Below are 17,780 nucleotides of genomic sequence, written 5' to 3' on the forward strand. Positions count from 1 at the left end.
TGGCCTCGAACTCAGAAATCCGCCTGCCTCTGCCTCCCGGAGTGCTGGGATTACAGGCGTGCGCTACCACTGCCCGGCCTTTTCTTTTCTTTTTAAAGATTTATTTATTGTCATATGTAAGTACACTATAGCTGTCTTTAGACACACCAGAAGAGGGCATCAGATTTCATTACAGATGGTTGTGAGCCACCATGTGGTTGCTGGGAATTGAACTCAGGACCTCTGGAAGAGCAGTCAGTGCTCTTAACCGCTGAGCCATCTCACCAGCCCCTGCTGTGTCTTTTCATGTCCACTTTATTCTTATCATTAGAGCATCCTCATGGTCTATAAGGATCTCAAATTTTCCAAAGGAGCAGAACCCCTAGGTAGGCCCCGTCCCTCACAGTCAAAAGCACCTACTGGCCTGGGCTCTCAGGCCAGATCCTCTCCTAAGCCGCCCTTTGTCCCGACCCTTAGTCCAACCAACTGCGTTCAGGTCAGCCAGCTTAAGTCTGAGAAATCCCTCCACAGCAGGCGTGGCAGGCACTCAGAAGGCCCTCAAAGGGAAGCAATTTATCTGCTGGCACCTTGTTTGACCTGTGTAGAGCAAATTCCGAGTCAGTCCACTGGCACCGCCTGCCCACTGAGTTCAAATGACCTGTGAATCTTCTACAGCTCACCATTCCTATTTTTATCTACCTTTGAGATTGAGCTCAGCCTCTTAGGATATGCATATAAATCCCCCTGGCTGCTTTTCTGTTCACTCTGCATATCTGTCAGGCCTCTAGAATATCTCCAGCATCTGATACAAGCTGCCTTGGAATCCTCTCCTTCTTCTGCCCTGTCTATCACCAGGAAACAAAACAGAGAATAATCATCAGGACTCCTCTGGGACCCTTGCTACAGAGGGGATTGTAACATTGATTGTAACAGGACTTGTGAGAACTCTGGGGAGTTGTTACTTCCTTCCTCAAGAAGTCTGAGATAAAGTGTGTGTGTGTGTGTGTGTGTGTGTGTGTGTGTGTGTGTGTGTGTTGGGGGAGGGGCAGACGGACGACATACTTTTGATAACTGGAACTCAGTTTGTGGTACAGTGTAACTGGGATTTCTGTTTGGCAAGCTTTTTCCTTCTTAGCTACAAACTTGTTCTGGAGAGAAAACACAGGAGAGTGAGTGGCCACCACAAACCCTGAGGTCGCAGCTCTTAATTCTGGGCCCTTACGGTCTTGAACTAAGAATACAAATTAAGAGACTAAATTTCATGCTGAGTCTATATCATCCAAATCCAGGAAGCAGACCAGTTTCGTTTGGGAGAGTTCATGCTAAAAGGTCAGGGGTGGGTATGGGGAGCCGGGTGACCTGAACTAGCCCCTTGTCTTCCTAGCATTTCCACTTGTACAAGCATCTACAACCTACTGGCTAGTCGTGAGTAGCTCCGTGGTGCTAGGTTAGATCTCAGCACCAACAGAAATTAGAGATGATGTGGGGGTGGCAGCCTTGGATTTGGTGAGAGGTCAGGGTTAGGGTGAGAAAACTTCCTTGGGCAACGTTATCTGGCTATGACAGGTAGAGGGAGCATTTTCTCTTTCTCTCAGGTTCCCCTGAACCCTTGGTGGAAACCTCCCCTCACTGGATTTCAAAGGACAACGAGTGGCCATTTTTAGACTGCTGAGAAAGCAGGTGAGATCCGACGAAAGGTGGGAAGAAAACTGCCAAGCTAATCTGCTGAAGTAGCTGTAATGGTGAGGCGCCAGCACCTTCTGCGCTGTCGTCTCAGCCTGCTGAGAGGAGCCACCTGGAGCTGGTATCGCTAAAGCCCTGGACTGCAGGTTTGGGGGTATCACTGTGTCACTCACATTTCCAAGAAAAGGCATCCCGTGAAGCCAGAACCCTGGGAGCGTGGAGCAGAGCTCTTCCAGTACCTGAGAGACATGTTCTCCTCTGGAGTCTGCTGAGACAGCCTCTTGCTCCCGCCCCTCCTCAGCTGCCGGGCACACACCTGCAACCCCTGCTCCTGTGAGGGGGATCAGCATTCTTGGGGACACCTTTTGTCTTCCCTAGGTGAGGGAGGGTCCCTGCAAGTATCATAGAGGAAAGGGAGCCTCGTGAAGCTATAAGAACAAAAAAACAGGTGCAGATTGACTTCATCAACCTGGATCAGACTTCCAGGACTTTCTAAGCTTATTCCCGATGTAGTTAAGCTCAGTACAACTTGAAATAAAGTTTCCCCATGTAATACAATCTTGGGTGTATAAAGATGCGTAATTATATTGATACTCAACCCAGGGTATATATCCAGAGTATATGCCATTTCCTCCGAGAAGATGGGTTCTTCCCCCCCTGCCCCCACCCCTGCACCCCTAGCTGAGGACTGAACCCATGTCCTTGTGGTTGCTAGGCAAGTGCTCTTCCACTGAGCTAAATCTCCAACCCCTTTTATTTTGTCCGTTTTTTTTTTTTTTTTTTTTTTTTTTTTTTGGAAGATGGGTTCTTGAGATACGCTACCTGTACTCGCTTAAGGGCCTAGGACTCTGGCCTGGTCTTGGTCATTCAGATAGCATAGAAGTCATTTGTGCTATTAGCCACCTCTGGTCCTGGTTGGGCAATTTTGGGGAAGCCTCTGGCTCTAAGGGTCATCTAGATTACTAGCCATCTCTGGTCCTGGTGGTGAGAGCTTGATATGGTCTGGCCCAACAGATAACACAGATCCCCAGAGATTCCCAGGCTGTTAACTGCTTCCAAGTCTCAGCTTTCTAGCTGGAAGAACAGGTTTTTCATCTTTCCTATCTGAAAGACAGCCCCTTGAGATTGACATTCCTGGTTTCTCTGGAGACCTGTGGGCATAAGGACCTTCTTGCTGTGCTCCCAAACCCAGTCTCATATCCTCAGGCTCTCTAGCGTTAATCCCTTCTATTCCTTTTACTCAAAGTCCCCAGTGAATGCCTAGCTTGACATTTTAAACAGGGCTCAGTGTTTTTAGGTCTGTCTCCCCAAATGCATTCCTTACTCCATCCCTTCTTCCTATAGCTGAAGTCAGCTTTGAAGAGGTGCATGAAGCTATGTGTGTTCCCTTTTGCCTGTAATCCCTAAACACAGGAAATTAAGACAGGAGAGCAGAGTTCCAAGCCATCCTGGGCTACACAGAGCCTTACTTGAATTTACCACCACCACCACCGCCACACACCCCTACATGCAGACGCCAGGGATGCTGTTGCTTTAATGGCTACTCTTAAAACGATCCTAAAGGCAGAATGTTGGCTGCAACTCAGAGACAAAACGTGTGAGTTCTTCCTACTGGAAAACTCGGGAGGGGTGATAGTAATGGGAGGGGGGTTGATTTCTAGCAAAAGTAGAGCTGGATGTTATTTTTCCATTTCTAGCCATTTATTTGTGTGTATGTTACATGTGTGTATGCATATTTATATGTGTGCAGACACACACATGTGGGGAGTACATGCTCATAGGTACATGCATGTGGGAACCCAAGGTTCATGCGGAAATCAGTTCTCTCTTTCCACCACCTGAAACTTGGGGTTCAAACTCAGTTGTCAGACTTTGAAGCAGGCACCCTTACCCACTGGGCCGTCTCACCAGCCCGATTTTTTGCAAACTGAGTCAGAACCCTACTCTTGCCAAAGGCAGATGTGTACAAAAAGCTAAGGATGCTTCTCAGAACAAATCTAAACATAAGTATTCTGCAGGGCCCAGCAAATTGCTCTATAGGCAAGGGTGGTCACAGGACATGTAACAACCCCCCACCCCATCTTCCTTCAGTCTAGTGTCCAGCTGTGGGCACCCCGCAGGGCCTTAAAGTCTGACATTCTGAAGTCTTGGTAATTCATTTCCTCTCTCTGCCTTTGATCTGCCACTGCCATGCAATTGCCCAAAGAGTCACACCAGTGAGAACTGACAACTGAAGGCTTGTAGTAAGGGTAAAGGCCCTGCTGACTGCAGGTGACTGTGGGCAGGGCCTGCGACAGAACCTGGAGAGACATGGAGACAGGCATGTGGCAGGGCAAGGCTTGTGGAAAAGATTGTCCTCAGAGCCACTGCAGGAGGTCGACATGCTGGCTTGGGACACTGCCTGGATACCTCCGGAAAGCTTGCAACAGCAGCTGACTGAGAGAATGTTCCACATTAGCGTCTTGCCCGGCTCACTGGGTCTAGCAGACAGCTGTTTCGTTCTATCTTTATCTCTCCGGCCATGTTAGTGTAAAATGAAGAGGTTGTCTGGAGCTCTCTCAGCGCCATGGTCTCAGATTCACACAGAAAAGAAGAGTTCAGAGTGTCTGATTTCTTGCAGTTCTTATAAAACTTGGAAGAGGGCTTTTGGTTTCGCTGCTGAGTTACGGGACTAGAGATACTTGGTTTATTCAGCTGACGCATGTTAGTGTATTGCTGGTGAAGTCACAAATCATTTTACAATTTCCTTGATGTTTCTTTGTTAAATTTAATCCCAAAGATCTTGCTGTTGCTTCTTTTATTTTGGGGTTTTTGTTGTTGTTGTTTTGTTTTTTGAGACAGGGTTTCTCTGTATAGCCCTGGCTATACTGGAATTCACTCTGTAGACCAGGCTGGTGTCAAACTCAGAAATCCGCCTGCCTCTGCCTCCCAAGTGCTGCAGATCTTGCTTCTTTATCAATGGAATCCTGTTGAGTGTACTAACACCTTGGACTCAGTAACCCTTGGATTTTACCCAGTGCCTTGGAAACCTAGGTCAGGAGCTGCCTGGGGCAAAATGCTAAGGGTTAAGCAGCTTCCTCTAGCTGACTAGAAGATAATAACCAGTCGGGAACACATCACAATCTCTTTATGAAAGACAACACAGAAAAGATAGAAAAATAGGATGTTAACTACTAGACTTACAACCCAAGAGAAACATGGAGAAAACACCAGAAGGAGATGTGTTCTCTTCATCCCTACAGTGAATGTGTGCACTGCAGGAACTGAAAGCTGATTTCCGTAGTGTTTGAGACAAGATTGGCTCCCTTGGTATCTCAAGCTTGCCTCAATTTGGTGGCTACTTTTTTTCTTTTTTATTAGTATTACATTTTGTGGTTGGGGACAGAGGTCAGAGGACGGCTTGATCAGGTATGGCCGTTGGTGCCTTTGGCCCGGAGCTGTCTCATGGGTTCTAAGACAGGGTTTTATTGGTCTTGTTTTAAAATATTGTTTGGTTTTATTTTTTTGAGACAGGGTTTCTCTTTGTAACTTGTCTGTCCAGGAACTAGCTCTGTAGATTAAAGGCCCGCACCAGCACTGCCTGACTGGCTACTATCACTTTTTTTTTTTTTTTGAGACAAGGTCTCATCATCGTCTTGCCCTATCTGACTTAGAATTCACTATGTAGATGTAGACCAGGCAGGCCTTGAACTCAGAGATCTGCCTGCCTCTGCCTCCCCATAGCTGTGGTTAAACAACAGCTTTTCTTCATCAGAAGCGTAAAATGGCTCCACCCACCCCTTCACTATGTTTGCCACATCATTGTGGAATATTACTGGTCTAGACCTTTGAGAAATGCCTCGGGACTACATAAAACGCCAAACTGTAATCACGAGTGTGGGTCTCAAGAACCCAGGTAGGATTCATCTAGGCCACAGGCAGTGGGAAAGAGGTATTAAGTCTTTATAGAAAAGAACATTAACAGGGATAAAGAATAAATCCACATTGAGAGAGTACACCGGAGAACTAAGGGAAGTTTTAGAGTAGGGTGGAGTGGCTGGGGCGGGGTGGCTTGCTGTCACTCCCTACAGCAAGAACAAAAGGACAGGGTCACCTTGGCTACCTCAGCCAGAGGGCTCCCTACAGCAAGGACAAAAGGACAGGGTCACCTTGGCAGATGGCACCAGAGAGCCAGGACCAGCGGCGGGGGCGCTCAGTGCGCAGGCGCAGTAACCCATGCGCTTTCCCCCCCTCCCCACCCCCGGCCAATTCCACGCGGGAGTGAGGCCCCCGGCCGCGTATCAACGTTTCCCACACCGCCGGGGGCTCCAGCACCTCCCGGTGGGGGGGGAGGCCCACCGGAGGGCCGAGTCGCGAAGGTCATCAGCAAGGTCGTGGGCCGGACGTGCGGCGCCGCAGTCACGCTGAGTGCGTGTGGGACTCGTTTGTACGTTGCCGCGGGCTCAAGCCCTCATGCCCGCCGCGCAGCCCAGCCCGCGCCCCGCCCGGCATCCGGGCTCCGTAGACCCTCGCCCTAGGCCCCCAGGTTCCCCAGCGGGAGGCTCGTCCGGCATTCCCGCTAAGCTACAGGCAGGCTAGGCCCAGACCCGCAGGACAACCCCCGCCCCCGTGCCCTCGCCCCTCGTCTGGGCAGGCCCAGCGGCCGCCTCGGTCACGCTCTTCTATTGGAGTGACGGCACGCTGAGCCAATGGAGAGCCAGCGTGGAGGGAGGGAGGGCCCGAAAGGCGGGGAAATGGGCGGGGCCTAGCCAGCAAGATAGGAAGTCAGAGTGGGAGGCGCTTAGTGCTGCTCCGATACAGGGTCGAGCTCACGTCTGTCCTTAAAGCTCTGTTCGGTGTCTACAGAACCCTCTTTCCTTCCTCCTCAGCGATCCGACTGCCAGGTATGGTCCGTCTCCCCTTCGTGGACAGCTCGCCTACGAGCTCCGCTCGGGGCCCCGGTGGGCACGAGCACCCACTAACCTGGGCGCGAGCCGCTACCCTGGGAGCACTCGAGTCAACCTCGTGGAAGGGCACAGGTTCTTGGAGGGTGGACGTGTGAGCCCACCAGTGATCACCGAGCTTCAGGGTTGCCATGTAATCGGGTCCCCAAGCGGACAACAGCAGATGCAGGCCACGGATGATCGCGGGAATGGAGAATAGAAAAGTAGCTAGTGGAAGGTTTTGGAGGGAGAGAGAGAGCGACTTAGCCGCCCCCACACACACACACACCAGGATCATTAAATCCCTTCTCAAAATGGAAGGGCCAGAAATAAGGATGCCCAAGAGGCAGAGCGCCACACCCTAGTAGATCCTGCTGGGGCCGGTGCTCCTGGATGGCAATAGTGCGTCACTGGGCGGGAGTGGTCCAGCCCATCTCTGCTCTGGAATATTCCTGACAAGAGTGTCGGTTAGGTACTTAGAGTAGAGGAAATTGCAGCAGTCGCGTTGGATAATTGGAAAGCCCTCAGGAGACCTCGACGCAGTTAGGCAAGAGCTGCGGGTTTCCTGGGTGGCTACTAGCCGGCCATGAGCTGACCTAAGATGCATTGAAGAAAACTTCCTGTTCGTTCTGGCCTAGGCAGTGTGGTCCCTTGACTGGTTTGCTTTCGGGGTGGGCCAGAGCCAGTCTGGTGATAAGACTGACCGAAGGGTTCACTTTCCTGCCCTTGGTCCGGCGTTAAATCCAGATAAAAGACCGAGTGGGTGAGATTTTCTTCCATTGGTTAAAGTCTTTTGCTGCCTAGCCTAAAGATCCAAACTAGATACAAGAGGTGGAAGGAGGAGGGGTGAACTCCTACAAGTTGTAAGGTCTTTGCAGTGTGGCACGTGGGTGCTCCCTGCCCCCATAAAGGAACTAGCCATGGTGATGCGCACGTGAAAAATCTAGTACTAGGGATGCTGAGGCTGGAGGATCACTGAGTTCGGGGCAGCCTGGAATGCACTGAATGGGCGGGAGGGTATGAGAAGACAAAGAAGAGTATGGTATTTAAATCCAGCCCGGTCTACAAAAAAGTGCTTGAAACTTACACAGTAGATAATTCGCATTTTGGAAATGGAGATAAGAAACGGGTTGTGGAATATTAAGTAGGTTTTGTAACATAGTAGGTAAAAAGTAGACACTTCATTCTGTGGTGCGTGTATAAAGATCCTTTGTCTTAGAGAAAACAAAACCACAGAAGTAGCTTCTGTTGAAACAAAAAAACATGTCTTCAGTGCTTACCACAAAAGATGTGGGAAGCCCCTTAGATAATAGCTTCTGAGTGCTATTGTGTCTTCATGTCTCAAGCAGGTTAGTTCTACAATCTGGTAGATTTCTTTCCTGGTAAGCCTGCTGGGGAAAAAGTAAAAAAGGGACATTCTTTTAAGACTTGCTGTTTGTGGCCCAATATCCTCTTCCTCTCAGGATGTTTTCTAATTAAACATCTTCTTTGGATACCTTTTAAAAGTGAAGCAAGGTGCCCTTTTGAAATGTACTAACCAGAAGTCATAGCTCTTGTCTAAATATGGCGGCGATTGAACCCGGGGCCGCCCACGTGCTAAGCCGGCATGTGCCACCGGGCCAGAGATTGGAAGGAGTGATGACCACAGGTGGAAGAGCTCAGGGTTCTGGCTTCCTGTCTCACAGATTCTTACTGGTTATGAAGTCCATGTCAGCCTAATGTTCTGCTCTCCTCAGGGGTGCAATTTGATGGATTTGGGTTTCTTCTCCCCCCTTCCCCCCCCCAATTACATTTCCCTCCAGGCTCCAGATCTATTTAACCTCTGACCTTTCTTCAGTGTTTCCACATCCTTCCCTGAGGAGCCAGAACATTGTTTTATCCAGTCAGAGTTTTTACTTACTTATTATAAGTCTTTACCTACTTGCCCACAGAACACTTAGCTTCAGAGGACTTTCTGCAGGAGCGGTTTTTTTTTTTTTTCATTGTGCCATGTGGACCACATGCTTGGCGGGAAGCACAAGCCACTGACCTGCACTCCCCAGACCCTCACTGATAGTGACCATCTGTATGCTAACACGTAGCCCACTTGCTCTCTGTCACATCCAGGGTCTCTTAGAGGCGATCTCTTGGAATGAATTAATCTTCTGTGTTACTGTTTATGGGTGATGCATGAACTGTTTTTCCTCCTACAGAAGTTCACCATGTCAATCCTCAAGATCCATGCCAGAGAGATCTTTGACTCCCGTGGGAATCCCACTGTTGAGGTGGATCTGTACACCGCAAAAGGTACACACAGCCACACCGTTAACTGGTTTCTCCCACCACAGGCAGGGTAGCGAGGCAGAGTCCCTTCTGCTCAGGTCCCTCTGTCGCAGCCTTCCACCCACAGAGATTACAGACATCTGCCACCGTGCCTGGCCCTGCTTCTTGGTGTTTAAGACAGGATGTGGGTTGGGTAGGTCACTGGGAAAGGGAAGTAAGGAGAGCAAGTCCTAAATTCAAATCACAGCATTGTAAAAAAAAAAAAAAAACAGAGCTTTTACATTAAGAAATTGGCTGGGTGTGGCAGCAAATGCCTTTAATCCTGACCCTTGGGCACGCTGCTGCAGGAGGGGGGTTTACCAGTTTTGCCACTAGCCTGGGCTACATACCAAGGCACTGTTTCCTCTACTAAAAAAAAAAAAAAACAAACCAAACCCCACCTGTGCTGATTTCAGCATCAATATTCAGAGATGCATGTAGTGTGTGCAATAGGAGAGAGACCAAGGAAGATGTGGCAGTGCCCTCAGAGGAGCTGGTGGCAGTCTGAACTGAGTCATAGTGTGACTCAGGATTGAAGCACCACAGCCCAGCCCTACCTACCCGTTGTCCCGTCCCGCCAGGAAATGAAGGATCCTGAACTGTAAGAGCCCGCTGGTTGGTGTGCCACCTCTGTCTTCTCCAGGGGTTCTTAGCTGTGTTCTGGCAATGTCTCATGGTAAATACCAAGTATGCTAGGTGGCATCAGGTGTCAGATAGCAAGGGATGACTCCACCTGCTGGTGACATCGAAAATGACACAAGATGTCTCAGCAGGGGATGGCTCCACCTGCTGGTGCAGCTTAATACTTAAGTTGACATTTAAACAAAGTCAAACAGGACTGCAGGGGAGTGTCACTGTAGCTCTTCAAAGTCTTAGTGCTTTCACCGGCCAATTAATAGCAGTTTTTACAATAATTGATGTTAAGATTGCCGTAAGACCTACTGTGTATGTAGCCGAAACTAGTTTCAAATCCTGTCTTGGATGCTGAGATTAGAGCTGTGGGCTGCAGTATTGGCCTAAGTCTTTCTGAGCATCTGGGGAGGTGACTCAGCTAGGAAAATGTCTGCTGTGCAGACGCGAGGCTCAGGGTCCAATCCCCAGCAACCACATAAAAACCCAGGCCTAGCAGTAGCACTGGGGAGACGAGACGTCAGCCAGTGGTGCCAGATTGGTGAGCTGCGGGCTCAATGAGAAAAAGACAGTGTAGGAAGCATGGTAACGACCCCTGGCTGTCGTACACACAGTGTCTCAGACTGAAATGAATGAGATCCTATCTATTGTCTAAGTGCCCCTGAGGGTGGACTCTGTCCTTTAGACGCAACGATGGTGCCAAAACTTTTTTTTTTTCCCAGAGCTGGAGGCAGAGGCCGGCAGTTGAGAGGCAGCCTTTAGTTCAACAGGAATGGAGAGTGAGGTTTAGTTTTGTACTATCCCAGTCTGTGCTCGGCCTTTTGCATTCTGAGTGTTGATCACTGACTGGGGACTTGGACGTGATCCATCAGTCTGATTGTTTGGTCAGTTGTATGCTTCATTTTTTTTTTTTTTTTTTTTTAAAGACAAGTTTTGCTTTGGTTCCAGTTGACCTCAGACTCAGATCCTGTGCCTTAGCCTCCTGTGTAGTGGGTCCAGAACTGCGCCATGCCCAGAGCTGATTTTCCCACCTCTATTCCAGGTCTCTTCCGAGCTGCGGTGCCCAGCGGTGCGTCCACTGGCATCTATGAGGCCCTAGAACTCCGAGACAATGATAAGACCCGCTTCATGGGGAAGGGTAAGGATAGGAACTTAGTCACGTCTTCACTCGCCACCCCCTCCCCTGGCAGTCACCCGTAGCACTGCTCAGAGCCAGCAGGGTAGTCTCCTGATGCTGCCTTCCTAAGCCTGGGACCCTGGTATGGAAGTACTAGGAGACTGGCTGCTGATCTGCTAATATCCCTTCCTCCTTAGTAGGGTCTGATACGCACTATCCATGGGAACATGCAGGCACTTCTGTTGGATTTTCTGGTACCCTGTTGGCAGGGTCAGCCTGGGCAAACCAGCTCCCAGATTTCTCTGGCAGGCAGATGTTCGACATTGGTGTGGCCCCTCCTTTCTTATGTAAAGAAGTACTTGCCCCACTAGGTATAGCAGACAGCACAGAGTTAACTCCGGCCCTTTTTCTTGATATGATCGGCGCTGTAAGCTGTTATTGTCATCAATGGTGATGTGCCGATGGTGAGGGCAGCAACTGGGGAAAGTCTCCAAAAAGGAGGGAAGGCTATCTCAGAGGGGGGTCTCCTGAAGCTCCTGCCTCCTCCTGTCCTCTGAAGGCTGTTCTCTCCTGAGTCTCTCTTTCCTTCTCTATTCACCTCTAATGGCCAGGCGTCTCCAGACCTGTTAAGTATATTAATGAGTTCCTGGCACCAGCCTTGTGCACTCAGGTAACAATGCAGCTGTGCATCCTAGCGTGCAGCTGGTCTCCCCAGTGCATGGTCTTGGACTAACACCCCTCGTGCACTCTGGGCTGGTGGCTCTTGGTGTGGCGCTAACCCCCTGGGGTGCTAGGGAAGAGCATTCAGATTGGGCCAGAAAGCCCCCTTGGGGGAAGGTGAGGGGTAAGGGTTCCAGATACTCTGTGGAGGCTCTTTGGGCCGCAGTGCTCCAGCAAGGCTACTCGAGCCTATGTACTGTGCTGTGTGAGTAATGTCACGATTGTTCCTTCTAGGTGTGTCCCAGGCTGTTGAGCACATCAATAACACTATTGCACCTGCCCTGGTTAGCAAGGTAGGACCCATCTCCTGGTGACACCTCTGTATCCGTGCCACCAGAGCAAGGCCCAGGCCTCCTCCTCACAGAATAGCTTTACTGAGAGCTTTAAAAGAAGCAGGGTATCCTCATGCGTGAGTCTAACCGGCCTGCTGCCAGTGTGTGCCTTTGCGTCTGAAAGCACCTGACACTGGACCAGACTGCGGTGGGGGGAGAATGCTTGGCGTGTTTCCTTGTGCTCTATTGACCTTTGGGGCCTCATGGTCCAGCTTTGTATGTCACATGGGACGCTGACCTTGGCTGAGGTGTGGACTTTGGGATTTATTGCTGTTAGGGTTGGATTTGTTACAGTCTGGGACTGGGGATGATACTCCTTTGAGAGTGTAGACACTTGCTGCAGGCTACAGCCCAAACACTAGAGTAGCAGGTGCCTGCAGCTCTGGTTTTAGGAGCTGGGCATAACACCCCAACCCCATCTTATTGATGTGTACATACTGTGTGCAAAGCCCTGAATTCAATGCTTTCCCCACCCAAAACTCATTTGAGGCTGAAAGAAAAGCACCTGCTGCCCTTCCAGAGGGTCTGAGTTGCTTGGTCCTGGCACCAATGTCGGTGGCTCGCCTGCTCCAGGCGTAAGGCAAACCTTGTGTACTGCCTCAGCTGGGAGGGAGATGGCCCATAGCTTTGCCCAGGACGTTTGTGGTCCTTTCCAAGGCACCTCTCAGAGGGAGCCATTGGCCATGGTCCTGCCCATGTTTACTAAACTAACATCGAGATCCTCCCCCTTGAATTCACAAAGCCACCCTGTACCATCCAGTTATTTTGTCCCCAGAGAGCCCGTGTAATCCTGTGATTGGTTCTGCTCGTCTGGTCTCCAGACAGTTGCTCATTATAGCTGTCAGCGCCCTCTGCTCCAGTCTCCTGGGCTTATACGCCTTAATCATTGTCCCTTCATCCCCAGGCCTCCATGAACGCTCTTGGGGAGGTTTAACCTCTGGGAACTTTCTGCCTGGGCAAGTGTTTGGCTCCCTTCTTCAGTGCTGCTTCAAGTCCTGAACACTTGCACGGCACCATGGGGTCATGCACTCTTGCATCGTGTTCTATGAATATGAAGTGACAGTGGCTGTTTGCATGTATGTTTATGGACCACCTGCATGTCTGCTGTGCGTGGTAGTCAGGAAAGAGCATCTGGTCCTCTGCATTAGCAGCAGGCGTTCTTAACAACTGAGCCATCTCCAGCACACGCACAGGCTTTTTTGATTGAGACAGTCTGAGTTTATTGCTTCATACACTCCCCAAATAGCCGTGTTTATTAATCAGGTATTGGGTGGGTGATCCTGGACAGCCAGCGTCTGCATACATTCTCTCACCAGACAGTGGAGGTCTGTGGTTTGTCTTGGCCAGGAGCGACAACATTTGGGCAGACCCTGCTGGCTTGAATGGACAATAAGCTTTATTAATTTTTATCCAAGAACACCCTTGTTTGTGGTAACACTTTATAGCGGATGCCACACACAGCTGCCTTGTATGCGTGACCTTGACAGCCTAGGTAGACTGGAGTCTTGTGGACTCGGAAACGCCCGGAGCTGTTTAGGTGGTTTTGTTTTCTCGTGCTCTGCCCCATGGGTCTGTTAGGTCTGAGCTAGGGATTGAGCCAGTCTTTGCTAGCATTGAGGAGCATTGAGAAGGCCCCTTGGCTACCGCCAGATTTAGTGCACATAATTGCCTAGGAAGTGCTGCTTGGCAGGAGAGGGGGTCAAAAGATAGCCTTAGCCCTCACCTCCTGTCTCCCTGCAGAAAGTGAATGTTGTGGAGCAGGAGAAGATTGACCAGCTGATGATCGAGATGGACGGCACCGAGAATAAATGTGAGTTGCCCTGGCGGAGCCTCGCCCTGATCAGAGGCTTTGAAATCAGGAAGCTTTGTTGAGTGGGTGCCATGAGAGGTGGGGTGGGGCTGGTTTCCAGGACGGTGGTGGAAAAGAGGCTAAGACCCATCTACTCACCATTTTCACTTGATTCTAGCTAAATTTGGTGCCAATGCCATCCTGGGAGTGTCCCTGGCTGTCTGCAAAGCAGGTGCTGTGGAGAAGGGCGTGCCCCTTTACCGCCACATTGCTGACCTGGCCGGCAACCCTGAAGTCATCCTGCCGGTCCCGGTGAGTGTCCTTTTGGAACTTGCTAAGGCTGTCTTGTTTCATTTATGTTGGGGCAATAATAAAATACCCCAGGAAGAAGCAACTGGGGAAAGTGTTTGTTTGGTTTATCAGTTTCTGAGTAAGGATAGCCCATCGTGGGAAGTCAGGGTAATTATGAATCCTTATGTTTTACAGTCAGCAGAAATGAAGCCGGGCAGTGGTGAGCCTTTAATCTCAGCATTTGGGAGGAGGCAGGTGGACAGGCTGAACTTGAGGCCAGCCTGTCTGCAGTGGCAAGTGGCCCTGGGGTCACATGGTAATTTCAGAAATGCAGCTACTCACCTCTTCTTCAGCCCTGAGCCCTATGGAGTCTAGAACCCAGGGACTGGTGCTACCCATAATGGGCTGGTTTACTCATCAGTCCCACTGATCAAGCTAAAGGATCTATGTAGACAGTCCCTTTCTATATGCTCTTGTATTGGGTTGACAGTATTGTAATGGGTTAACCCATTACAGAGTTAGAATGTCATATCCCTAGGCACCCACAAGGACCTGTTCCTAACTGTTTTTGATTCCCACCACAGTAAGCGAAGGCTGGATTTCAGAAGGGTCCTAGTGAGCATTCAAGACTGCCCCACCACGTCCAGGGCTGGGCTCATAGGAACCAGATGATAGCTAGTGCAATCCAGAGGTGTCATGCCCATGGTGGGCAGCCCTGGCTTCCCCGGCTGGTCTCATATAGCTCTCTGCTTCACCCAGGCTTTCAATGTGATCAACGGCGGCTCTCATGCTGGCAACAAGCTGGCCATGCAAGAGTTCATGATCCTGCCCGTGGGCGCGTCCAGTTTCCGGGAGGCCATGCGCATTGGAGCGGAGGTTTACCACAACCTGAAGAACGTCATCAAGGAGAAGTACGGGAAGGACGCCACCAACGTGGGTGATGAGGGCGGCTTCGCACCCAACATCCTGGAGAACAAAGAAGGTAAAGGCACGAGAGCGAGGCTGTGCTGTCCGCTGTGCCATCTTGGTGCATGGCATCAGCCATCTGCAGGCCCTTTGCCACCCCTGACCTGGATGGAATGCACTTATAGAGAATTCACCTAGCGGGTGGGGTCTTGGGCAGGTAGCAGGAGGCATGTCTGCACATCTCTGGAGCTCTGGCCGAGGTTTCCCGCCTCGGTTCCCGCCTCTGTTCTATTTAAAGCCAGTGCGGTCTCTTTCTAGCACTGGAGCTGCTCAAGACTGCGATTGCGAAAGCTGGCTACACTGAGCAGGTTGTCATCGGCATGGACGTGGCGGCCTCTGAGTTCTACAGGTCTGGCAAGTATGACCTGGACTTCAAGTCTCCAGATGACCCCAGCCGGTACATCACACCCGACCAGCTGGCCGACCTGTACAAGTCCTTCATCCAGAACTACCCAGGTGAGTACAAGCTGTCCTTGTGCCACCCCAACCTCTACACTACAAAGACCCTGTCTCGGGGCAGAAGTAAGACATTCCTTTAACCCCAGCAAGGGACTGAGGCTGGAAGTTAAACCTTAAACCTTTCTGTGCATCCTAAAGAGACAAACCCCTAGGCTCAGAGGAGGGGAGAGGGGGAGAGGTGCCGTGCCTAGGACCACAGGCCAGGCTCTCGCTGACGGGGTCTCCTTGTCCTTTCCTCAGTGGTGTCCATTGAAGACCCCTTTGACCAGGACGACTGGGATGCCTGGCAGAAGTTCACAGCTAGTGCAGGCATCCAGGTGGTGGGCGATGACCTCACGGTGACCAACCCTAAGCGGATCGCCAAGGCCGCGGGCGAAAAGTCCTGCAACTGCCTTCTGCTCAAAGTCAACCAGATCGGCTCTGTGACCGAGTCTCTGCAGGCGTGAGTGGCCTGGGAGGGCCTTCTGGGACTGGATGCCTGCTCCTCGCTCCTTAGCTTTTCCACACAGGCACTGAAAGTTTGTCTCCTTGGGGAGCTTGGAGTCCAAGTGGCCAGCCACCCGTGAGAGGATGGGAAGGAAGCCTTCAGGGGAGGGCAGGGCACTGAGGCTGGAGCTGAAGACCATTCAGCATAGGGTCAGGTGTGTGCATCACATGATCTGACTCCTGCCCTTTGTTTAGGTGTAAGCTGGCCCAGTCCAATGGCTGGGGCGTCATGGTGTCCCACCGATCTGGGGAGACTGAGGACACTTTCATCGCCGACCTGGTGGTGGGGCTCTGCACTGGGCAGGTAAGAGCTGCACACCTGGGTGAAGTTTTGGGGGTTTGCTCTTCACACTGGCTACAGGCTAAGGGTTCGTTCGTGGTCCCTGTTACTTCTATAGTGATGATCATTTCCTTTGTCCCTCCAGATCAAGACTGGTGCCCCTTGCCGATCCGAGCGCCTGGCCAAGTACAATCAGATCCTTAGGTAAAGACACTTTCTGGTCACAGGGAAGACAAATTGGGTGGGCATCCCAAGCTGGGCACAGACACTGGTTGGTAGCATGTGGCCTGTGCTCTGCTGCCATCTTGTGGTGGAAGGCAGAACAGGGTGCCTTTCAGAGTCCAGCCACATTTAGAGCTGGGTGACAGTGGGGTGTGGGTGTAGCCAGCGTCCCTGTGTAGCTCAGATGGGCTGAGAATTGTCTTCCAGTCTGATTTCAAATTCATAGCAATGTCCCTGCTAACGCCAGCCATGTATCAGAACTAACAGACATGGTCAACCGCACCACAGCCTCTTACATGGAGAGCTAACCTTGCTTTCTTTCTCTTTTCTGTTTGCCAAGAATCGAGGAAGAGCTGGGCAGCAAAGCCAAGTTTGCTGGCAGGTCCTTCAGGAACCCCCTGGCCAAGTAAAGCACAGACTGGAGCCACAGGAGCCACCGTGCTTAGGTCCTCTGTCCCTCATGTCCTCCAGGCGGCTCGAGGCCGGCCCAGTGCTTGCCCCTCCCGTGTCACTGCTTCCTTAGATGTCCACACTGACCACCAGGAACCCTGCTGGAGACCCCAGCTTCATAATCATGTGATTGGTCTGAATCATTGTTTCTGTCACCTGACTTCCGGCTAGTGTCTGGAGCCCTCGGAACTCCAGGGTCATCTCTAGGGTGCCCGCCATCAAGACCCCCCCAGTGGTTTACATGCAAAAATAAAGCCTCAGAAGCCCATGTGAGTGCTGGCATTTTGTGTGTGATGGTCTGGGGTAGAGGGGGCTGGAGGCTTCTGTGAGGGCTGCTGGGCCTGGAGGGAGAGCCAGCTTCAGACATCTAGATACCTTTACCTAGCAAGATTCCAGTAGGTGTGCTCATGTGGAGACCGGGGCAGTTATTTTCTTTACTAGTCTAGGGCCTAGACTATTGGGTGGGAAGCTGCTGAGCTAAAGAAACTACTTGTTGGGTACTGAGCCAAATCTTCACTGCACCAAGCAAGTGGTTAAGAGGTGGTGTGTGGGACTGGAAGATGACTCAGGTTAGCTGCTCAGTTCAAATCCCAGCAACCACATGGTGGCCCACAACCATCTATGAGATCTGATGCCCTCTTCTGGTGTCTGAAGACAGCTGCAGTATACTCATATAAAACAATTAAACAGTGTGTTGAGGGGCAGTACCTCATAGTAAGGACTTGTCAGTTGTGAAAGGAGAGCTTTTCACTTAATGCTTGGTGACAACAGAGTGGGTTTTAAGACCACCAGAGCTGTTGCAAAACCAAGGTTCCAAAAGTACTGGGACACATCAGCACATAGCATGGATTTAAAACCTTAGGCAGGCCCCAGGATGCCAAGTCCTTGAGGGGTCATTTTATTTTAAAAAATTGGGCTGAAAGCTGGGCAGTGGTGGCACAAGCCTGTAATCTCAGCAGTCTGGGAGGCAGAGGCAGGTGGATTTCTTGAGTCTACAGAGTGAGTTCCAGGACAGCCAGGGCTACACAGGCTAAACCCTGTCTCAAAAACAAATCAAAAAAAGTGGGCTGACAAGTCTGCCCAGATGCCTCAGGACTGATGGAGAAAACACTACCCTCCTAAGGTGAGGTTAGGTGAACTGGTTGTCATAATT

General features: G+C 50.8%; 1 protein-coding gene across 1 annotated transcript; it reads left to right on the forward strand.

Annotated features, from left to right (window-relative positions):
* Positions 1–6,427: 6,427 nt before the first annotated feature.
* Eno1 (enolase 1) lies at positions 6,428–16,895 on the forward strand. The gene is made up of 12 exons (XM_052178232.1): positions 6,428–6,545; positions 8,777–8,870; positions 10,558–10,653; positions 11,587–11,645; positions 13,425–13,494; positions 13,652–13,785; positions 14,524–14,746; positions 14,989–15,186; positions 15,430–15,631; positions 15,871–15,979; positions 16,101–16,159; positions 16,518–16,895. Exons 2-12 carry the CDS (start codon positions 8,786–8,788, stop codon positions 16,585–16,587), a joined length of 1,305 nt encoding a protein of 434 aa, XP_052034192.1. The 5' UTR covers positions 6,428–6,545; positions 8,777–8,785; the 3' UTR covers positions 16,588–16,895.
* The last annotated feature ends 885 nt before the right edge of the window (positions 16,896–17,780 follow it).

Source organism: Apodemus sylvaticus, chromosome 3 (genome assembly GCF_947179515.1).
Source record: "Apodemus sylvaticus chromosome 3, mApoSyl1.1, whole genome shotgun sequence".
Lineage (NCBI taxonomy): Eukaryota > Metazoa > Chordata > Mammalia > Rodentia > Muridae > Apodemus > Apodemus sylvaticus.